Raw genomic sequence first — 24,630 nt, 5'->3', positions numbered from 1 at the left:
CCCTTCACTGAGAGGAAATTATGTCAATAAATAAGCAGCCTTACATTCTAAAACAAAGAGAATCATAGTCAATGAAAAAAAAAAAGAAAACGTGCAAATATAGGATGGGGTTTGGTTGCGATCAAATATCTTTCAAAGTCGTGTGTGCACACAAATACGCACATCATCCTGACACATTGTGAAACACAGTGTACTGCACTGACGTTCATTTAAACAAAAGTGATATCTGAGCATATTTATGTTTTAAATATTGATCCCAAAAATTTAAATACGGGAGCTCTTGTGTGAATTCTTTGATTATCAATATCTAAGAGCGACACCAATGTACCCGTATCCACATTTGCACACACATATTTCTTTCCACTTACACCTGCATCTGCTCATGAGCAGATTCATTTCGACAGTGCATGTCAATCATCTCATTTCGGGGGTGACTGTCAATCATCTCCTTCCCTCAAATCACCAGAAGCCGTAGCCATCAGGGAGCTTTCCCATCTGCCACTATCTGCCACTTCAGGTGTGGAACACCAGCCAGACGCAGCCAGTCAATAGAGCTGTTTGGCACTCCAGTCCCTTGCTGCGACCTTAATTGCCGGTGCAACACTAAAATATGTCCTACACTCCCCAATTCTTGTGAAGCCCCGTCCGCAAACGAAGCAATCCCCCATTCCATACTCAAGATGGGTATTTACATGGCCCACACCGCGGAGAGCAAACAAGCTCATTTAAAAGTTCACATGCTAATGTGTGACATTTAATCCAAACTTTACACGGGGAAAAGGACACGCAACAATAGATTTTGATTCCTTTCCTGTCCGTGAATCTCATCATCTTTCGCCTTCCATATTTATGAGTTGAAAAGGCGGGACACCTTAGAGGGGAGGGAAGGGAAGCGACCGGGAGTTTACTATTTGGAAATTGGGCTGGTTAGTGATATTTGCGCTCCGGAGTCTCCTTCTTTGTTGATATTGTTTATATGCAAAAATGACTGCCACATGGCACAAATCCACTGAATACTGCAGTTGTTAAGAAGACAAATTCACAAGTATGTTGTATTTCATCATTACAATATCATCATTTTACTGCTTTTCTTTTGCTTTTAATGTCTGCAAGCTTCTAATTCTTAGCTGTCGAGTTTCAGTTTCGCCAGCTGCACGACAACTGTCTGCAGTATCAGCTGCAGCTAATTATTGCAATTAATTTCATGAGCTGGCCGAACCACAAAGTGAAAGCCTTAACAGTTGTCTGGTAAATGTGCTATGAAAGGCAGCGTCTGCGTGCGCGGCCAAAGACAATTTCCTAGAGATACACCCCTCTGTATCATTTTCATACTTCAGAAGTGTGGAAAGAATGGAGAGTGGAAAAACGGAAAAGTCAGCCAAAAGGGCTGCGGTTGGGAGGGGTGGCTGGGTCTGTGTGCAAATGTGTGTGTGTGTGTGTGTGTGTGGTGTGTGTGTGTGTATTTATTTGTCTCCAGCTGCACTTTTGGTTTCACCAGCAGACACATAGGCACATGCACCACATATTTTGTTCCCATGCAGATTTATGTTTAATCTAGATTTCATTTGTAGGTGTTGACTGTGAGGAATTATTTTGATTTTCAAACCTTCACTTCTGGGTCACTCCCATGATCACTCGCTGTATTTACTGTGGTTGCGTATGTTTAATTTTATCATTTATTTCCCCCTTGGATGTGGGTGAAGAAGATAAGATCATGCTGAACTGACCCCCATGGGGAAACTAGGCCTTATGAGGCCAGATGAGACCAGGTGATGAATTTTCATTGCATTTATAATTTTTTTTTTCTTTTTTCCAGGCTGTGAAGTCAATTTGCAAGCTAAGGGTAAGGACACACGTGACTGCAGTGAATGTTTTTTTTCTTGTCTTTTTTGTCTCATTCGTCTGGTGCGACTGACAGCCCCCTGTCGCTCCACCTGCTTCCTGCTGACCTTCCAACCTCGGAGAGACAGAGTGACTGTGACGGGAAACGGCTCAATAGTATTTGAAGAATGACAACGCAATAATCCCTATATAACCTACTTCAAAGCTTAGTTAAGATGCAGGGTGATTACATTTCATATACTGTATGTGTTGGTCACGATTTAGGGCATCTGAGGTTCAAAAAGGGACAGTGTGGAACAAGACTAAATGGAGGTTGGTCAAATTAACAGAATGAAAATAAAGATAAGATGGACCTACAGTGTGAGTTTTTGTGTCAAAGAAAAAGCTTTGTGATGCACAAATACACAGGTTCTGTCTCTCTCTCTCTCTCTCTCTCTCTCTCTCTCGCTCTCTCTCTCTCTCTCTGTCCGTCTCTTTTACACACACACACACACACACACACACACACACACACACACACACACACACACACACACACACACACACACACACACTCTCATGCACCCACACAGATCGACCAGGACAGGCCAGGGATGAGCACACCCCATCTGATCTGTGGCCCGTTCATTCATTAGACCCGTGCTCTCCCCTATTGATTTCAGCTTAAATAATGAGAAAGCTTATCCAAAAATCTTTAGCATTTGGGCTCCAACTTAAGGAAATCGATGGGGCCATTTCCCATTTTGAACAGCACATACGCAGGGGTTTTATGTACGGTGAACGGGACAAATCCCGATGCTGATAAATCAATATGCCTTTTTGTCGATGGACAGGCATGCTTGCACACACACATACATGCATACACGGACACACATGGCTGATAAATGGTATTTTTGAGGCAATTAAAGTGAGCTGTAAACATATGAAGGCCAATCAATTGGTCAGTGAGGTCTATTATCAAGGCTTTAACACTGATTTAGAAGGGGCTTTAAGGAGCCATCGGCTTTAAGTGTGGCACAGTCACTTATGCAGATCAGTGGCAGCTAGAGACCTGCACAGATCAGTGGTGCAACGGGCTAAGCTGCTCCCACAATAAGATAGTATGCACGTCGCCTGTACAGAGCCCCGGAGGAAAAATAGGGGACTTGTAATTGTTGAATGTGCTGATGACTACAGATTTATCAATCAATTGATTAGCTGTCAACTATTGAATTAATAAGTAACTATTTTGATAAACAATAAATCAGTTTATAAATCTTCAATTAGAAAAAAAGTTTTTTTAAAAAATGTCAAGGTTCTTAAATGTAAAAATGTTCTGGTTTCTTCTCTTGTACTCCTCTATGACAGTAAACTGAATATCTTTGGATTGTGAATAAAACTAGACATTTGAGGACATCATTTGGGGCTTCAGGTGACACTGATCAACATTTTTTTTTTATAATATTCTGATATTTTGTAGACAAAACACCTGCTCCACAATGAAAATTACGATAGTTGCAGCTCTACACATGACAAATGAAAGGAAAATGTGCTTCTCGGGGGCTTAAAAATCAATTTTTTTTGTCTGTTGGCTCATTTTATGCATAAAAGTGCTGTTATTTAACCAAGTTTGATCTTGACCAAAAATAGCCAATATCGTGACTAAACACCCATGAAATATATTTTTGCTGATCATCAAATCTTTGCAAACAAACAGCATGATCAGGAATGGCCCCCATATTAGCTCCCTCTTTGCCATAGGCGTTGTTGAAGAATTGTATCACACTCTCTCCATAATTCATACAAAAAAAAATGCAGTTTGCATCTTGGTGAAATAAGCAGAGGGGTGGGGAGGAGCTGTGTGGTGGACAATTCTATTTTAGCAGGGGTAGACAAGCTTGTTAGGAGGAAAACGAATACATCAGTCCTGTCCACCCTCCAGGCTTTCCCCCCCGCTGCTTCCACTTTGCTAAAGGTGAGACACATGCGTTAGCAAAGCTAACCTACAGACAACATTTCCCTGAGGTAATTGGTTCCGCATTAATATTCATTTGATTCTGTATTCAGCGGCTACGACAAGCCTCTCTGCTTTGATGCTCTGTGCCTATGTCTCCTCGCCCACCACACAATGTTAACCCCACTTTTTCCTGCTATCTGAAATACCACCGTGATACAAAGCTCAATGAAACCCTTTCTCCCGTCTTAGCGTGTTACTTTTGTCTCTGGTTTCTCTCATTTTGACTTGTGCGACGCACCCTGTGTTCTTTTCATTGCGCTGCTTCAGTCCGGTTGATCTGGTGCGTGTGCATGTTCGTTGCTGAGGCATGACATTTCAATTGTGCATCCAATCAAATTGGCAGAGAGGCAGCGAGGAAGGTTGGGGAGTGATGAGGGGTGCGGGGGTGTTCCGAGGGTTGCAGACCAACCGTTACCATGGTGAACCACTTCTGTCAAAACCACCAAGGTCACAACTGCTGACCTGCAGTGTTATGGGACTCCTGAATAGCATACAGTATATGGACATGAGGATTTCTCTTTCTTTCTTTGCGTCTTTCTTCTTTTCTTTTCTTTACACAAGTCCCCTCCTTGCGTTCTGTTTTGCCTCTCTCCTTTCTTATTCTTCCTTTCTGTCCTATTCTCATCTGCCCCTTTCTCTGTTTTCATGTCCCTATTTGTGTAACCACACTTCGTTCATTTGCCTCTCCCTTTCTTCCATATTTAAAATTGACTAATTGTGCCATTATGAGACCTGTGGTGTTGCGGAATCCATTATGTATGGCCTGCGCTGGCAGTGAGTCTGAACACGGCCTGTTTTGAGTCATTATAATTCAGTTTGCTAACACACAGCCATTGTGCGAGAGCGGGGTTAGGGGAGATGGTATGATAAAATATTGAGGGCGAGCAAGGCAGCTGCAGTTGCTAGCTGTCATGTGTGAGCGAATGAATGTTATGACAAGCATGTTTAAACATTCATGCGGGGAGGAGAGTTTAGGAGGGCTTTTCATTAACACCAATATGTCTTCGTCTCCCCGGTGCAGACACTGCTGGTGTAAGCATGACAACAACAGGGAGGAGAGGAATTAACATCCTGAGAGGGAACTGTCACCGACACACACATAAAGAGAGGTAGAAACGCTCACACGAACGTACACATTTTATATCGGCTGAGCACTCCTCGCTGCCTCACATCCAACATGAAAAGTGCTAAGTGAAATTGACACTCTGCTTTCAAACTCTAACAGACAGCAAAACAACTTTCCCTTGTTTACCAGAACAGCCATCTGAAAGTGTAACATTGCGTTCTGAGCTGATCAAATAGCTCACAGAAGAACTGAGCAACACATTCAAATGGAAAGAGTGCAATGGGTGCTCACATCTAACTACAACAATCACACAATAGAAATGATTTTTCAAAGAAAGAATGGAGATGTGGGAGGTTTCTAGGCCAAACTTACATCACCCACCACGCTGTTAGGTTGTCAGGAGATTTGACCTGGTAGCAACAGTGCAATCTCTTGACAGTTCCTGGAGACTAGAGAGAAGAAAAGCTATTTGTGGCATTTGTTGAGAGAGGAGCATTGGCCAATGTGTTTACATAACCTCGACGCAGCTAAGCGAAGAGACACTTTAACAGGTCGGGGGTTGAAATAACAGCGCTGTGGTAAACGGGTGAACAGTGTGTCCTTGCAGAAAAAGTTCATGTTCTTTTAATCTCTTACCTAGGCCTGTAAACATATCCGAGGTATGTCTATCTGTAGCTTTTGGTATAAAGCACACGCACAGCACAGTGGTGTAGAAACAAAGCTCAACATAATTATTATGTTACTGAGGCATGTTATTATGGAAGCGGTATACACGTTTAGCTCACTGAAACTCTATCAAATGGAGTGCAAAATCAATACCTATGCTGATGATCTCATGAAGTCAAATCAAGGCAAAGGAGGAAAAAGAAGCATCAAGTATTCTCAACATAAGTGGCTTTGACTTACAAGATGTGTTTGCATAACATGAGCTTAGGATAATGTCATAAATGGCTTTAAATGCTGCAAGGTGCATTAAAAATATGCACAGTCATCGGCTTTACCTACACCTTGATGCAAACATTTTGAATTAATCTAGTTTCCATTGGTCAAGCAATTCCATTTTGATATTCAAATTTGGCGTGTGTGCGTGCCAGCGCATGCTCGTGTGAGACTGATCTAATCAGTCTTAAATCAGTTAATAAGCCAAGGACACAGAGGCGATGACTCAGCTGATGTGAGCATTAAGCTAATATTAGCATCTCACCCTCTGTTCAAGACCCGCAGCGCACAGAGAGGCATCCAGTGTTTGGTCTAACCATTACAGAAGTGCAAGCTTTGGATGTCAGGTTAGCTCACCGCGGTGAATTCCATTAGCACATTAGCAAATGTGCCATGACCCAGTGCTAATGTTGGAAGCAGCATTTAATACCATATCCCTCTTTTTTTGCGTGTCAAGTTTGAGGTAGCCCTTAAACTCTCATAAAGAAAAAGAAAACCAAGGACAATCCACACAGATGAGACAAAAGACATAGAGATTTCTAGGTTAAATCTGATGTTACCCTGTTGGTGTTTTACCCAGAATATCATATATATTGTTGCACCAGGACTATCATTTTAACTTAACAAAATATAACATATTCTTATATCATTAAGATTCAATTTGACACTAACTTCCCTTATTATTTCCTGTGTATTTAAGCTTTATGTCAAAGTTAGGTTAGGTAGGGGTTAAAACGATGCCCACCAGTAGCTGGGGGCATCATGCACTGGCACTGGTTCCTGTATATTTTGCATTTTTTCAATGTGCCTTTAGTTTTTTGGGTTAGGTAACAACAATAATTGGTTAGGTTTAGGCAACAACGATACTTGATAAGGTTTAGACAACAAAATTCTTGGTTAGGTTTAAAATATCAGAGCGTGCAGACAAATAGGCAAACCGTTTGACAGATAGCATGTAGCTGACAGATGTTTGCCTTGAGATGAGAAAAAAATCTCAGTTTTTAAAGATACTTGTCTCAGCTCCAATGCACAGCTCACCTCAAAAAAATCCTGACACTGTGTTTTAATTGAAGCCCTCCCACTGTCAGCCATACAGACCATATGAGGGCTGCTCTGTCAAAACTAATTTTCAGTTACATACTCCACACGATAAACTGCACGCCGAATGTTGCAAACACAGGCGTACACACGTGCACGAATACTGGTACATATAAACATTCACTCAAGTGCGCACACAGAAACTTAAACTGGCTATTAATTAAAAGCCAGAACATGCAGCTCACTCGGGGAAGGGGGCGGCTTGTGACACCACAAATGTGGGAGACTTCCTGTTAGACATAAATCTGTTGTATTCTCTCTCTCTTTCCTAGGCACAACAAAGACAGTCTTGTCTGGGTGTTTCCCTCCCCTCTCTCTCCTCGCCATTCATTAGAAGCACAAGAAGTCGTGGTCAAGTTCAAAGAGAAATCATACATTCTCCCTCCTTCAGTCATCCATTGATTCCCTCTGTCTTTTTCTTTTCCATGTTGCTCTCGCGTTTACTCATTCTCTCCCTCCCTCTATCACTCGCTGTCCCTCTCCAAGTCTCTCTCCCACTCCTCTCTAAACACCGTCTCCTCCACATGGCCCGGATAATGAGTGGCGAAGCTAAACGAGAGGAAACACGGCTCACTATTAGGATGGGAACGCTGACTGAAGGTTTTAAATAAACGGAGAGAACTTGAGGCCAAATTGTATTTCCAAGGACATAAACTAATGGAGCAGGCAGACATTCTCTTGAACAAATACACACTCTGTTTAAACTACCATAATAGTTGTAAAAATATACATGTCCATGTGGATCTAACTGAGGGAGAAGCTGGCGGAAGGCAGCAGGAATGCATATGTCCTCACATATGCATGTGGAAAAAACAACAAACACCCTGAATGAATGAATTCAAAACCGCTTATTTCCTCGGCGTGAAAAGCCTATTACCTCGCATTCAAAAGCAGAACAATAAGGACACAAAAAAAAAACATAAATGCTTGTCTACGTCATTGAGAACTAATTAGGCAAATGTGTTTTCTTAAGTGTCTCTGATATGCTCTCAGGCATATAAATCCACACCCACGTACAAACACAAAGAGGAGCCCTGCCTGCCTCTCTCTATGAGGTTAATTGGGTTATCTAGGCTGATTAGCATAACTAATTAGGATGCTTGTTAACAGATAAGTATTATTTATTCAATTAGCGCTCTGGGTGTATGTTAGAAGCTGTGCATGTGTACAGATCCCCTTCATCACTGGCACAAGTTCAAATGGAAGAAGAAGCAACGCTAAGCAGGCATGAAGTGAGACCTGTGGGTGTGTGTGTGTGTGTGTGTGTGTGTGTGTGTGTGTGTGTTTTCACTCCATCATCTATCTATTCTGCACACACAGATGCTCACCATCAGGTGCCAGACACCCCCCAGACACGCACTCTCACACACACACACACACACACACACACACACACTTACACATGCATGCGCCAAGCTTGCCATATTGCCGCTCTTAAATCCCTAATCATCATCATTAGGCTTCTGTTTAGCATAATTAGCATTGTTAACCAGATGAGCTGAGTCGAGTCAGGCTGTGCCAGTCACAGCAACTGACATATGTCACCCTCCCGGCACCTTTCCAGGCTGTTTAAGAGGATACTTGTCTCCATCAGGTGGGTTTATGGCACATTTGCATGTTTTCACTGATTGCTGATGGATAATGTAGCAGCCGATGTAGCTGACACAATGTGTGCAGAAAAGAAAAATGTCCAAAGGGCTGATTCCCTTTTTTTTGAGGGCAAACGGCTTGTAAAGTGACACAGCTCTTGCAGTTATATCAGTTAATGGAACAATACTGAGCTCATTTCACCAATTTATTCATTAATGTTTGCAAATGCAGACGCTGCCTTTTGTTTGTGATGCTTAACATGCGCTTCAAGCCGACAGTAAACACAAAAAAAGCAAATCAACAGCACTCCTCTGGTCTTCAGCTCACAAGTGAAAACTCACAAACACACTCCAACACTCACAAATAACCAGAAAGGGAAAATGAAAGAGGGAGAAAGAGAGCAGGAGCGCTACATTTACTGAAATTAAACATTTTCTCATCAGCCTGAGGGTGCAGCAGGCCCACTAATGTATTATTCATCCCCACTTCACAAAGGAACATTAATCAATTATGAAGATATGAGGATCTTAAAGTATAGAGGAGAGACGAAGAGCGGCCCGTTCGTATTAATATGCGGCCGCAATCGTGCGCCCCCACCCCTCCCCCCACCCTCTTGCTCCTCAAATCAATATTTTGCAGATTAATTTGGAGCGGTTGTGGCGAGATGGCAGGATGGAAGGAAGGGGGGGATGCTGTGGGGGTGGAGGAGAGTGGAGTGTCTGAGGTCTGAATTAAGGTGAAGTGTTTTGTTGGGAAGCTTTTTTATTTTTTTTTTTTAACAAAAATACTCTGTAATGTAGATGCATGTGGGTAAACAAGTTGTCTCCTGCCGTAAGTAAAGATAATGAAACAGCTCAATTAAGAAGAGTGAATTGCACTAAATGTGACTCGAAGTGTCAAAAGTTCAAACATGTCAGTTATGTTATTAATTGAATGAGGTGAGTCATTAAGGAGGGGCATGATGTAGGTGTGATACTGTGACCTGAGATCATAAGTGTCTTAAGCTTACCCTGGTTTAACACATCTTACATTTGAACCATCATTTCATACGGAAATGTAAAATGAGGAAACATATTTAAGTATAAATATGTATACTAATATGAGTATGATTTTTTTTTAGTTGCGGCTAAGTTCACACATTGTTTTCCATCATTGAGAAGTCTGATACAGTAAGATCTACTTTGTGCATTAATATTCTCACCTCAGAACTCAACAGAGCAGCCTTCTCAGCCCACTTTTTAGCAGCTTCAGCATGGGCCCTTCTCTCCTCCTCCATTCCCCTCTTCCACTCCTCCTCCTTCTTCTCCTCCTCCTCCTCTCTCTGTTGTCGCTCGTGACTTGTCCTCTCCTCTGCTTTTTGACGCTCGTTTTCATACTTCAGTCTCCGTTCGTCATCTCTTTGCCTCCATTCCTCCTCTTTTCTCCTCAGCTCCTCCTGAAGCTCCCTTGCTCTCGCACTCATCTTGGAGAGCTATGGTCAGAAAGGATTAAAAGAAAAAGGTGGGGGGGTGCAGGCAGTCACATCTCTGCACTCTGTAAAACAAACGAGGTAGCAGTCACTTAATCTGGAAACTTATCTGAAACATCAAGAGGCCCACTGCAGCACAGCATCCTGTACGGGAGGGAGGAAGGAGGCTAAAAAAAGAAGTTTGAATTGACTGATTGGCAGCTAGTGAGCAGTGTTCATGTTTATATCATCAGCTTTTTTTACATCTGCAGAATCTGTTGTGCATGTGGATGAAGATGTGTACAAATAGGAATCCCAACTCATCAGTGTCAGAAAGCACTCATTAGACTTTAGTCAGTAGCTATTTAACCATTAACAACAATGAAACACTTTATGTAACATCTATTAAGCATTTGTAAAAAAAAAAAAATCAGCTGCCACCTTATAGTGGCAATCTAAATGATCCTAGATGAACTACACAGCTCTAATTAACCATTTAAAGTGTTTAAAACATCGGTTGCAACTTTATAATGACAAGCTGCTTAACAAATGGTTTGAAAACATATCATTGTTTACCAACAGTGAAATAACCATTAACTTAAGTTAACTATAAATCATAAATGAGTATTTCTTTGCTGATGGTTATTATAAAGTGTTACTGTTGAGTAACATTTTATAAAGCATTTTATTATGTAACCACTCATTTTGAAACTGAAGTCCGTGTCTTAAATCCCCTTTTCATGTTTCAGATATCTATGAACTTCTCACATGGTTTAATTTTAAATGTTAAAAGATGAGAGATTTGAGAAAAGTCCAACAGATTTGTGCATCAGAACTTTGTTTCTGTCTCTATCCTCTAAAATTATTCTTCTCATGACCCCCTAACAGAAATATTACGCCCATTTGGAGGGGGTCACAACCCCTTGGTTGGGAAACTCCTGAAATAAACTGCCTAACTGTACTGTAAAGAGTAATTAAACGTAGCTCCACGTAACACAGCATTAACAAGGTTAAAGATTTATCTGATTGCAAGCATTTCTTTCTTAAAAAATCTTTACATGTCACAATAATATAGTTATTGTAAATTATTTTGTTCTCGACATTCTTGTAGTGAAAATCTGATATCAGGGCAGCCCTATTACACACTCCTGCATCAGTTTTAACATTTTAAGAATGTTAAATATTAATGAATCAGTCATATGTGATATTTTACAGAAGAGTGAGTACTTTCATTTTCATACTTTCAGTAGATGTTGCTGGAAATACTTTTACTAAAGTGGGATTTTAAATGTGGGTTTGGAGTATTTTTAAATGGTACGTCTCTGCCCACCTGAGCACACGAGTCGGCCCCCTCTTGTTGCAGCAGCTCGATGTTAGCTCGCAGACTGGTGATGCAGATGTCTCTCTCGGCGATCTCCTTCATGTTGTCTTTCTGGATCCGCTGCAGACAAGCGAGCTCGCTCTGCAGGTGCACCAGCCGCTCACTACTCTCCAGCACCTGTGTGGCAGTCTGGGCCATGGCGGCATTTAAATGTTAAAGACTCTTTTTAAAGGAGGAAATATAGCTGATTACTTGTTCACATTTGTCAGTCAACGATCTAATCTGCTTTTTCTTCTGTTAAATGTTAATAACTTATATCCGAACAAAAGGCTGTCATCTACCATTAGTTTAATTTATTTAAATGTTTATATTCAGTCCTGCTCAAGTACAACAGCAATCTTTGTCGTAAATTCTCATGATTTTTTAGTGGCGATGTAAGACTGTACAGAGAACACACAGTGGAATGCATAACACATAACACGATGAAATAATAATAATGCTGTCGGTTATATAAAGGGAACACTGAAACCATGTTAGTAAATCATGTATAATTACAGATGAAAAGCATTCTGCACTGGCAAATTCAAAGGAATCAAATGTATGCATGTATTGTTTCCATTGTTAAGGATATACAGTTGTTTTAATTGGGCCTCTTGTCTTCTGGGCTTCAAATTCTGGGAAATTATTCAGTTCATACAGAGACATTTCTGTTACTAACAAATACAGATGAATTTCTGTGGCAATCATCTCTAGCATGTGCGTGCGTATGTGCATGCATATGTGCGTGCATGCGCATGTGTGTGTGTGTGTGTGTGTGTGTGTGTGTGTGTGTGTGTGTGTGTGTGTGTGTGTGTGCGTGCGTATGTGCCTGTGCCAGCAGATCCATCCATGCATCTGCACTGCAGGCGTACCAGTTAAACAGAAACACACAAGCAGGATGAAAAAATATATCAACATTTGTTGAAATGTGATTAGCAGAACAAGCTCCAGTTACTCTACTTGTTTCTCTAAGGCTCTGTAATCACACAAACCACTAATTAGCAGCAGTGCAAATGAGTCAACTCGCAAGCAGCATAAACAAACAGTAACCAGCCAACACACACATAAACAACCAACAAGCCTGGGTTTACCACAAGCACAAATCAATGTCTGTGTGTGTGTGTGTGTGTATGTTTGTGCCTGCGTGCGTGTGCATTTCTGCAAGCCTGTGTGTGTTTACGTGTGTCTTAACCGTAAGCCACAGAAGACAGTAAAACAGCAGTGGGTATAATTTAGTGACACCCTGTAAGGAGGTGTGGGAAGGCCGTAAAAAACTCTCCCTTTTAATCCCGGCCGGCGACGCCATGTTTGTTACCCAGGGCTCTGAGATATGCTGGTAATTCATCACACACGCCTCGGCTTCCTGTTAAACCTGGCTGCACATGGAGCGCTTCTAGCACAGCTGCCAAACCAATATCGTAAAAAAAAAGACTTCTCCACCTCTCAGACAGGCTTCTAAACAATAACAAGCATGCTGCAAAATAAGAAAAAAAAATCACCTTAACAAGTCATTTAATTGTGTAGGACTGTGGTGAAAGATTCACTTGCCTCCTTTGCATTGCATGTCTGGCCAGCACATATCGATGACATCTTTATTGTGTGATTCTGTAGTTAATCTTTTGTAAATAAGCCCAAATCAGGAGGAGTGGATCTGTTTACCTTTTGTTTTTCCTGGAGATTCTCTCTGAGCTCCATCTCCAGATCAGAGATGACGGTGTCCTTGGATTGCAGCTGGATTTTCAGCTCCGCTAACTCAGCTGCAATCTGGACCGAGGGACCGGCACTAAAAGGATGAAAAGGCAGATAAGGATGAAAAAGACAAAAGATGACAAAGAGTTGGAGGAAAAAATAGACACACGTTTTTGCTGTTTCGTCTATTGGAACAAAACACTATAAAAACTGCTGATATTTTCACTGGTAGAGGGGTATGTGTATTGGATATGTAATAAATGTGATCTTAATTACAGAGGTGAAAGCCTAATCAGCATCGTATGACCTCAATATGGTAAATGTTTATGGAAAAATACCATGAACGATTAACACAGCCTATGGCAATGTAATTACACTGGTATTAAATATGGCAGACATGCTACACTTCATAAATTGAACCTTGGATGAACCTTGATGGTTAATCAGCGTCTTTAATTATTTATTTCAATGCTTCCGAACATAACAAAGGAAATAAATAAGCAATCCACCATGTGAACATGTGGTGTGTACACAATTTAATATGATTCAGAAAGAAAACCTGATTCAAAAGCAGCAAAGAGATGCTGAGCCTGGTGAATTTTTTGCTAGGTGACAGCAACTGGAGCTGATATGCGCGTGTGTGTGCTTGTGTGCATGTGTATGCGTGTGTGTGTGTGTGTTTCCCAGCGGTGAAAATACGTTAACTCTGCCCAGACACCTTTCTGAGTCACCAGTGACAGCTGTCACACACCCAAGATGGAAGGAGAAAAAAGAAGGAGGAAAAAAACAGATCACACGGTACTGTGCGGTAGACTTTGCAAACACACAGACACGTACACACACATATACATACACACACAAGCACGCACACACACACACACACACACACACACACAATCTCATATTTACCAGCAGCCTCGTGAGATGAGTTATTCTGATGAAACTTTGCGCAGATTAAAAATGTTAAACTCACATTTGATCAAGCGTGTCTACACGTTCGCACCAAGCAGGGAAGGAAAGGCAAGATTTGACAAAAGTGACATGTGAGTGGATAGAGAGCGCTGAGAGTTAAATCTTTCACTTCAGGAGGAAAAAAAAACAAACTTTTCAGTCAAATGGAGTAAAAGCCACAGAGGAGTGTGTTAAAAAAAAAAACAAAAAAAAAAACGACTTTAGATTATAGCTGGTTTCTGTCTCTAGAAGAGAACGAGAGAGTGCGTGTGTGCCGTTGTGCTACTAATTCACTTTCTATTCCACTCTAGCTACAATGCTCCTTTGTTGTGAATTATCACTTTTTTATCACTTTGCTGAGCATTTCACTAAGAAAATACTTTAAAAAAAAAAAAAAAAGAATGTATAAAAACAGTGTGTACTCCCAAGCATGAACAGAAGCCCTTATATGTATAGAAACAAGTAGATAAAGGCAATCTTTCCTCAAAGATACACACAGATTTCAATTCTCAACTTTTACAAAGGACAAAACCTGCATTATAATGTCATTTTTTATATTATTTTGGGGGCTTTTAGATGTAGAGGAAAAGCTCTGTGTATTTATTGGCATTTTCCAAACTTATTTCCTTGTCAGTTCGGTGGAAAAACACTTAAATTATGCCAAACATGAGGACAGAGTCTCTGGGAACAAGTTGAAAATGGAAAAGAGGATTTTGAATGAAAAGTAACTGCAGCCAATTTCATCCCTATTTTCACCTGCACAGTAGAGGTGGAGGTGAGTTTAGAGTGCTGTGTGTATGTGAGTGTATATGCATATGTGCACTACAGAGAGCAGCATGATTAGGAACATCATTTTTGTTAAGGCCAAGTATTCTTATTTAAAAACACAAAAACACATCAAGTTAATATATAGTTGACAAATATTAAAACATAGAAGAGGAAAATGTGCATGGTTAAATGTACATAATGTTCTTTTTCCTGCACTATTAAGGGATGAAACTGGTTTTGATACAGCAGGTGGAATTTCATAGTTTCTTTTTTTCGCTTCTTTTGGAGAAATAAACACAAACACATTCTGACCTGCAACAAGTCAAAATGCAAATACTCTCAAGTCATTAAAAGTGTGCCCTTGTGTGCGTTCGTGTGCACATTAGGTCGAGATTATGCATGTAACAAATGGGGCCATGGGATTTACCATATTGTTTCATACGATACAGTAGTTGTGCAAAACAAATGACACATTGTCGAACCAACAGATGAACAGGGAATTCCTATTTAGAGTCATAAGTGTTGTTATGATTACTGTGTGGACAGAGAGAGAGAGCAGGGTGACTGAATATGACTGAGGAGTGTGTGTGCGTGTGTGTGTGTATGTGTGTGTCTGCATGTGTGTCTGCGTGTGTGTATCACCGCAAGTGTGTGTGATATTAAAGCAGGTTCTCAATATCTCAAGCTGTCACTCAGGCCTATTAGGCAAGGCTAACAAAATTAGTCATGAATATGCAGTAATAACATGCAAATTGCCACCCCCTTCCCCCTGAGTGTGTGTGTGTGTGTGTGTGTGTGCGTGTGTGTGTGAGAGAGAGCATGTAGCATGTGTGTTTGCCCTCAGGGCTATAGACATTGGCTCTGTAAACCCAATTCTTTCTACATCATTACAGCAACAAGACATAATTCATAAGACAAATATAAACATGCATGTAGCCTGGCATACACTTGCACGCACACACAAACACGGGTCCCCCTGCGCTGCCCTCTTCACATGCCAGGGCTAATGCACTGCAGGTTGCTGTTAACCGTTTTAGTGTTGAGGAAAGACTTTTAGGGTTTCCAGTGCAACATTTTATGCTTAAACACACACGTCCCTGTGTGTGCGCGTGTGTGTGTGCGTGCGTACACAAGCATGCAGATCGTCTGTTGCGTCTGTGTCCCCAGGGTGATGTTTGACACAGCCTGGGTGCTGCCACAGCAATTAACCTCCCTGTTAATGAGAAGAGCTCTGTCAAGCAGCCAGATGGCACCGCCTGGCACGCTGCCACACACACACACACACACACACGTACACACACACACACTCCTGTGCACTGACTCACAGACACACACTCTCACACGTAGACATGCACATATACACATTTATGCACATGCACACACAATCCCGTCTCCCCCTGCTCTACACCTAACTGTTGCTGGTTGTCAGTGCCCCTCACCCCTCCCTCTTCACTTCTCCCCTGCATTGTCTATCCATCCTTCCCCTCCTCCCTGCCTCCCTCCCTCACTCTACCCTTCCCTCCCTCCATCTCTGGCAGCTGCTTATCCATGTCGCAGCACTGCAGATGTCACAACTCACCAGCTGGGAGAACAGCAGGGGAGGAGAAGAGAGGAGAAGATTTGAGAGGAGAGGAGGAGTTGGTTGCATCTCCATATTTGACAGAGAGGCAACCGACTGGATGAAGATTCATAGATTTGTGCATGATTGATTGATTGATTTAGTCATTAGTTGTGTTAGGATTTGCAACTTTTTATTACAGACTCAAGGAAATGTTTTCACCAGTTTTATCATTATGAATGTTATATATTCTTATCTGCTCATGAGCGAGCATGTGTGCCGCACATGTCCTGCGCTGTGTGTGTGTTAATGAGCCTGGCACTTGGCCGGGGCACGGCCCGCTGTGTATGCCTGTCTGCATGTCCACACAGCAGCCCACCAGGCCCGCGTATTGATCAGTTAGCTTGGCCTAATAGGAGAAGAGGAGCCTGACCTGGGAAAGTCAATATGGAGAAAAAGAGACATATCCTCCTGCCGTCCTGAGAGACAAGTGGGAGAGGGAGGGAGGGAGAGAAAGAAAAGAGAGTGCAGAGAGATGGAGACCGGGATAGGAAACAATGTGCATCTACTACTGTCCTTGCGAGGAAGAAAATTGGAAAGGGAAGACTCAGGAGACTGTCAGAAAAACAGCTGGACAATAGAAAAACAAGCAAAGCCATGAGGAAAATAATAATGTAACAATAATGAACCTCCAGTCTCCTAAGCCTAAATATCTCATTACTTTTGTTAACAAAGAAAAGTTGGGCATTTTGAATTAGAGCAGTTACACTGAGGGATACTGCCAGAGTGTGAAATAAGTTAAGTTCCTACCTTTCCCAAATGAGAATCAGAATATTCTGTCAGAGCTTCTTTTTCTTTTTTTTACCTAACTAACTTTCAGCATTTGACTGCTCTTGGCAAGGAAAACAGCGCTCGAGTTAACTCAAGTGGAAAAAAAAAAAAACTCTGCAGGAGATTATACCAAGGGAAAATAATTAAAAAATTGGAGGACGATGGAAAATAAAAAACTGACACCCACTCACACATCAATACATCGATAGATCAATGTGCATGTGTGTGAGTGTGTGTGTGTGTGTGTGTGTGTGTGTGTGTGTGTGTTTGTGTGTTCCGTGTGCCGTTTCCTGCAGAAATATATAAATAAATCTGTAGATAAACAAAAAACCAGAGGAAATGGAAAAGTAGATAAAAGACTTAGGTTTCACCATGAACACGCACACACTTAAACACACACGCACACACCTGGCTGAGTGATGCTACCCTGGAGGGTGGCTTCAATCTGATGTGTTTAATGTTGACGCTGGTGGCAAGAAACACACACACTCACCCGCTGTTTCAACCTGCCTGTCATTTCATTTCATGAGACCTGATTTACTCATTTCATTTATTTTTTTTATTATTATATGTGCAGCCATTTAAAACGCTCAAGGTGTGATGCAAATCCCCGCGCCTCTGACAGCCAGTGTGCTGACTGAGGATCCATCACGCCCTTCAGTGCCTTTTGCAGGAACGGCAGAGAAACCCTGTACAGCCATACACTCAATTGTGCCACATTGTGCCAGACCACCGATTCCTGCCTCGCAGGGTGCTTTAATTGGCTGCAACGCGGGCTGTCAATCTACTGACTGGTTATTTGAGACCATATTTGGATGTGTTCTTAGTGACAGCTTTTGGAAAAAAACAAAAACCAAACATGGACTGTAATATTATCCCTGTGTTTGTAAATCAGTGGATTCAATGGAATCACAAAAAGAAATTCAGTGTCAACTTCTAGGAGGTAGTATCTGACAGAAATGTATTTATATGCCGTCAGCGACAGATGTCAATGTAAAGTTAATATAAAGGCATGGTATAAAAGCGTATGGCCATTAGGTCAATGCGATTTCAGTCTTTTCAATAGTTTTCACTGACATAAACACCGTGGGCCCGATCCTTCCACATTGTATCACACCTCTCATTGCTGCTCAAGGCCCTCACTACACATACCACAGCTACGTGTATTCAAAACTATCAGCAGGTAACTTTCACTTCAGCAAGGGATGGATATCTCTAAAAGTCATTTTCATATCAAACCCCTTTCCTGGTCGAGTGAGTTCAGGTGCCGGGCTACCCATGCAAAAATCTGGAACAGGTACATGCAGTATGTATGAGCATAAAGATTTAGACTCAGAAAATGCATCTTCATTAGTTCTGTCAAAATGTGTGAAACTTGAATAAAAAATGTGTCTTTCCAGAAAGGTCTTAGGTAAAGACAGAACAAGTCTTAGGTGCCTCGGAGCGCTGCATGGTGGGAAATATCATATAGGGATTTGCATATCGCTGTGGGGACAGTGGTGTTGCAGTGACTCCCTGAGGAGCTCAATCTCCCTGAGGAGAGACAGAGTCCCCGAGGCCAACTCTGTTACCTTTCTCTACACTTGGGTACCTGTGTGTGTGTGTGAGTGGCCGGTTCATGAAGGTATTATACAGAAGTTATTAGAGGAGTAAACTTTCCCTGCTATGTTGATGAGGAGGGACACTGAGAAATTGATAGTGATTAGGAGCCACAGATGACAACAACAGGCCGCAGTTACTGACTGTATATGGGCGGGCGATATATTTAACATGTTAGACACTGGTTACGACAATCTATCGAAGATAGAAGCTTGGCATGGTGAGGAGTCTATAGAAAGGTTCGGATAACTTTTATATAATAGTATCAGAAATGTACAAAAATGTGACTACAGCAGATGGAAAACTTGAACAGCACCATACTATGGGTCAAAGCTGGTATAGCAGCCGCAGTCAACAGCAAGTAGATGGAGAGGGAGAAAATTCCCCAGACTCCCATAAAAAAATCCCTGAATTTTATGAATTTGTATGTCAGGAGAAACTTTCTAAACTTTGTGAAACAAATTCCAAGACATATGCTTAACTATTCCGCGGATTTTGGAATATCTACCGGTAAGTAAACAAAGTAAAAAGCTAACTTTAGACAACTGCATTGCAGTTACATGACTTAATCGTCACCATCACTAAGTGTTTTACGACAGTTACAATACACATTTATTGTAAATTGAGCAATCCACAAGTTACAAAGTTAGAATTAGAATAGTTTGCAACTCAAGTCCGCTTGTAAAGATGGACTGGTGAGTAGATCAGTCATTGTGTTCAGCATGAAGAAGTTTAATGTCCCTGACAACTTCTGTAGTCTCATTTAGCCACTTGATAGCAACCACATTTTGAGGCAAACATTAGCTTTATAATTCAATTGTGAGACATTAGGTGATGTTTTTTTTTTATTTTTATTTTTTTATGTCGTATGTAACTATCTTTAGCCCGTGAGACATTTACATTTACCACAGACATTATTTCAGGTATTTAAACAAAAAAATGTTTACATACCCGTGAGCTCCAGGTCCAACAAGCTCATTCAGCATCAAAGTCTTCAGATCAAACACAGGCACCTGAGAGAGATACAAATGGCAGATTATTGATCATTTAGTGTTATTATTGATTATTAAGCTGTTATTGGCATCATGTGATGCATTACGAAATGATATGGCCCACACTGTGTTTCTTTTCAGATGCAGAACTGACCATGACATTTTCAAAGGGAGTTACATCCCCCTAATACAAATTTGACTTCTATTTATTAATTAGACACTGCTCAATAAAGGAAAATCATTATGTAGGAAGCGATTTCCTCGAAAGCTGTAAACTGTGATGGAAGTTTGACAGTCCACCAGAACAGAGGTGTTAAGTGAGTGCTCACAGTGACTGATCGCTTGGAATTTGCATCTAGACGACCACGGTGAAATGACAGCAGTGTCATTGAATAAAAAGGACAAGAAATTCAAAAAAAGACTGTGTGCGCCTGAAAAAACAACTGATAAAAAGAAAACGTTTCTGCTCTCTGCTATGCTCATTCTCCAAACAGGGCCAACCGGACTAAATCTAATCAAAAAGCCAACAGATGATCAAAGACGAAGCTCAAAATGTGATTACTCCAATAACTTAATAATTTGGGTTTAAAAATAATGTTCAGTAGGCGACGCAGTAGCAGCACAGGAAGGACAATGAGATGAGGACTGCATGAAAAAACACACACTGGGGCTCAAATAACGCTTGCCATTACCATGTCTGCCTGTCTCTTTTTCCTGACTGAACATTTGTCTGAGGAGGAGGGTGGGGAGACATGGGTCAGCATTGTGTTTGTGAGGTCAATTCACTCTGTATCTGTACAATAAAAAAAAGAATATAAAGAAAAATACGAATGAACCTAGCTCATTAGATACATTAAAAAGAGAGAATTAACACATGGGCACGAAGGAAACGAGGGGGGAACAAGGAGTTCAAAGAAAAAGAGGGAAATGCGAGTACAGAGAGAGATAAAGAGTCAGACTTACAGAGAGAGGGGGAGAGACGGGGGGGCTCGCGCGAAAGAGAGAACCGGCAGTACTGGTGAAATATCGGCCACTCTATCGCTGTGGTGACAGGGGTCACTCCGGGAAAAGGAAATCAATGCTGACAGCAGTGACTCACAGGTCAACACATAGCCCCGTGTGTGTGTAAGTATGGGCTTGTGTGCGCTTTAATTATGCATACGCTCGCATTAAGTATGTTTGTGTGCAACTGCGTGTTTGTGTGAAGGCAGGATGCAGGGCTGCAAAATAAAAAAGATAAGCATACACCAAAAAATGTAATTGAATTGCCAATTGTTCTGATAATCGATCAGTTGTTTGTCAAAATGTCACACATTTGTTGTTTCCAGCTTTTTAAGTGCAGGGATTTGCTGCTTTTCTCTGTCATTAAGATGTCACTTTGGGCTCCCTGGAAATTTTGATTAACATTTTTTCAAATTTTTCTGATATCTTCTAAACTAATTGAAATCATTACATTAATCGGCAGATTAAAACCACTGCAAGCAATATTTTTTTATTAGAACAAGTGTGAAATGGCTCTATTTTTTAACAGTAACAGTGGCAGTAACCCATGTTCCTCCTCCTCCTACGCATGCAGCAAAAGAGAAAAGAAAGTTTCGGGTAACCCTGCCCACTTTATCTAAAGCTGACAGAGAGCTCCATGAAGACGCTTGTGACTCACAGACAACAGGAGCCTCCTGTTTGCTGCTCTTTTATGCAATTACTACTGCGTGTTCATGCAACGCATTTCATCAAAAACAATAGTTACTTGCAGCTTATGGAAATATTACATTCAATCCGCTACCTGTGGGGTTGATTTTTGATGCAGGCCGCCTGGCAAATACTACCTATAACTCATTCTTGACTCCACTATATAATCTTATCCAAGAACTCGAAGAAAATCAGTTAATTTGCATTTTAACACCTTATGAATTGAACAAAAAAAAGGTGTTTTGTCATGTGTTAGAGAGAGAATTAAATCTATTCAACCATCTTTTCGTTTTCATAGCGTAAACTATGCTTAGTAAAATCACTTGTTAATCAAAATAGAGTGGGCTTGGTGGTGTGTCTCTAGAACATGCATGAAGACACACATGATTTTCTCACCCAGTCACTAAACATTCATATACCAATGCAGCTGCGATGTGACAATGAAGAGACCTGGCACACGTAGAGGTCAGCGGCTAATTTAGGTAGGCTGCGAGTTTGGATGCGTCAATATCTGTGTGTATGTGTGTGTGTGCGTGTGTGTGCATGTGTGTGTGTGCATGCCTACGTGTGCGTATGCATGCCTTATATACCCTTGGGTTAGCAGGAGTTACGACCTGCTTACATTATTAAGGTGAGTAGTAGGCTGCGTTATGTATGCCTAAACAGCCAGTCCATTCATTACAGATGCAATCCCCTAAGTACATGAATAAGCACACAGCCTACTCACTCTCTCACGCTGCTGCTCTGAACTGTAAAGGAGACAAAATATTGGTGTGATGCAGAGCGCTTTAGATAAATCAGAAACAGGAGCAAATTAATAATAAGGAATAAAACAACATTAGCTGATTAAGTATGTATGGCAGAGTGGCGGGTGTAATTTACAGGCAGCTGGGGGTGGGTGTCCGGAATAAGGTCTCATTACGGATCACAGTGTGTGTGTGTGTGTGTGTGTGTGTGTGTGTGTGTGTGCATGTGTGTGTGTGTATGTGTGTATGAGTGTGTGTGTGTGTGTGTGTGCGTGCGTGCGTGTCCATCCCGTTAGTAATCCGTCACCAGTGGTCTCAGCTTTATGAAAAGGCCTGCAATCTATGATAATGAGCGCTGTGAAGGTTATGACCACGGTAAACTCATTTGTTAGAGGGAGGGCATACGTGTGCGTGTGTGTGTGTGTGTGTGTGTGTGTGTGTGTTTATGTGCATTATACCATTTAAGAGTGGTAGAGAAAATATGCTATTTAAGTAACGGTCAAAAGTGTGAGCGCTGGAGAGAAAGAAGTAAAAAAGAGGGAGAAAAACAGGGAGCGCATTACACAGATGTTGCATCACATCAGCTTGTTTTCTCACTCAGTTTTAAGACAAACAGAAAAGGCATATGCAACACATTCTTATCGAGCGTATTCTGTCTATAACAAGCAAGTACCGATACTTCCAAAGCGATCACATCCTCATCTCCGGGAGAGGAGGCAAGGGTGTAGAAGACACTTAAACAGAGCCTTTCACTGTGGGTCCTCACTGGAGAAAAGACAGCAGCAGCAAGCTCTGGCAGTGGCAGCACTTGTGATACTAGTGATAGAGGGACTGGTGATATTAAAAGTAGAAATGTTAGCAGTACTTTAACAGTAAGAAGAAAAAAAGAAACAAAACTTATTAAATCATTCACAGATTCCATTCACTTTGTTCATCCTTTCCAATGCGTATCTACTCTTTTGTTTCCAGCCTCCCGCCTCCTCACATTTTCTTGTCTCCTCCTTCCTCATCCACTTGCCCCTCACCCATGCCTCCCTCCACGTCTCTTCCCCGTTCTTTTATTTCCTCTTCCCCACCTCGCTTTCGCTTTTCTCTTTTCTTTTCTGTCTGAAAATAGCCATCCATTTATGCAATCATTCCATTTTTCCACTCCCCATCCATTCCTTTTGTCTGGAGCTAGGTCAACTGAAAGCAACAGAGGAGAAAAAACAAAAGCAGGAACGTGTGTGCGTGAGTCACCAGATCACAACAGAAAGCGAGGAATGGGGGGGGAAAGGGGGATAATGCGACTCCAGTGATGGTGACTGGAAGGAACACGCCACTGTCTTGTTATACTATGTCAGAGTGCTCATGTTTAGAGTGAGTGTGTACTAAAAATGTGGGCTTTAATTTTGTCCAGAGTGAGCTTGATGTGAGTGTAAAGTGATGCAACTATGACGACAGCCTACAAGAAAAACACACACATCCCTGCCTTATATTCAGGGCTTTTTTTCTGCTACATACAGAAACTGTATGGAATCGAAATGCACCCAATGATGCCCCGTGGAAAAAAGATCATCATACGGCCACAGTGGCCTTTTTTTTGCCTCTGGCCCTGTCCAAGTTCCATGTAAAAAGCGTACTGGGCTTGCCTTGAATTATAGCCACCCGAGCGCACAGTAGTCATTCACAGTAACTTCAGTGAGTTAGAGGTTCGTGCAGGTGGAGTCTCATCATCACATCAATCATCTCACGTGAAAGCCTGAGCCACTCAAACAGCAGCAGCAAAACCGAAGAACAACACTTACAGCACAGGTACGCCAGTCAAGCTCAGCCGGTTTTGATACGACACGTAACTGACTTTTGTGGTAGGATTTAGTTCAGTAAAGTTGGAAATATATTCACAGATTTGAACTTCCCGTATCAATAACTCATAAGTGAAACATTGTTAAAACACAGACGATGACTCTTTACTACCACAGTAAAGTAGACAACGAGCTACAACTGTATTTTCATCAAAACGAGTGGTACGAAAAGAGATATTACAAAAAATATTCAATAACTTCACTGTTACACAGTGAAAAGTCACCTAACCCTGCCCCTACTTTAAAAACTGTTTTCTAATGTAACATTAACTTGATATTGGTATTTGAAAATGTTTTAATACATAATCCATGTCCTATCATAAATTAGGATATTATGGTATCAATCTGAAAGGTAAATCATCAAATTTTAATCAATGGCCTTTGTGCCCTGTCATGTGGCCTTGGTGCCCCTAAAAAAAAGGAAAAAAAAGTGAAGGCCAAATGGCCTTGCCCTTAAAATGACGAAATTCCAACCCTGGTATACAGTATTTACCAACACAAGGTTCATCCATTTTTCATTCTACATTCTGACAGATTCTTGCAACATCTTCGGAAAATACATTTGTCCTATCTGTGAGTTCTGCAGAGAATAGTACAGAGTACGAGTCGTATTCACAACAGTGAT

At 41.4% G+C, this 24,630-nt stretch overlaps 1 protein-coding gene across 15 annotated transcripts in view; it reads right to left on the bottom strand.

Annotated features, from left to right (window-relative positions):
• The window catches only part of LOC119008593 (trichohyalin-like), a 100,440-nt gene that overhangs the window by 63,322 nt on the left and 12,488 nt on the right, over positions 1 to 24,630 (bottom strand). For 10 of the 15 annotated variants that reach the window (XM_037079076.1, XM_037079065.1, XM_037079064.1 and 7 more), the window contains 4 exons: positions 19,686 to 19,747; positions 12,998 to 13,121; positions 11,309 to 11,488; positions 9,733 to 10,002 (listed from right to left, as the gene is read on the bottom strand). In XM_037079076.1, the coding sequence (XP_036934971.1) occupies positions 9,733 to 10,002; positions 11,309 to 11,488; positions 12,998 to 13,121; positions 19,686 to 19,747 (636 nt within the window). Of the gene's footprint in view, positions 1 to 9,732; positions 10,003 to 11,308; positions 11,974 to 12,997; positions 13,122 to 19,685; positions 19,748 to 20,418; positions 20,520 to 22,834; positions 22,993 to 24,630 lie in introns of those variants that run through there. The other 5 variants (XM_037079071.1, XM_037079072.1, XM_037079074.1 and 2 more) reach the window with 3 other exon arrangements.

This window comes from Acanthopagrus latus, chromosome 19 (assembly GCF_904848185.1).
Source record: "Acanthopagrus latus isolate v.2019 chromosome 19, fAcaLat1.1, whole genome shotgun sequence".
Taxonomy (NCBI): Eukaryota; Metazoa; Chordata; class Actinopteri; order Spariformes; family Sparidae; genus Acanthopagrus; species Acanthopagrus latus.
The sequence above is the reverse complement of the archived record's forward strand: the minus strand, read 5'-3'. Positions and strand labels throughout refer to the sequence as shown.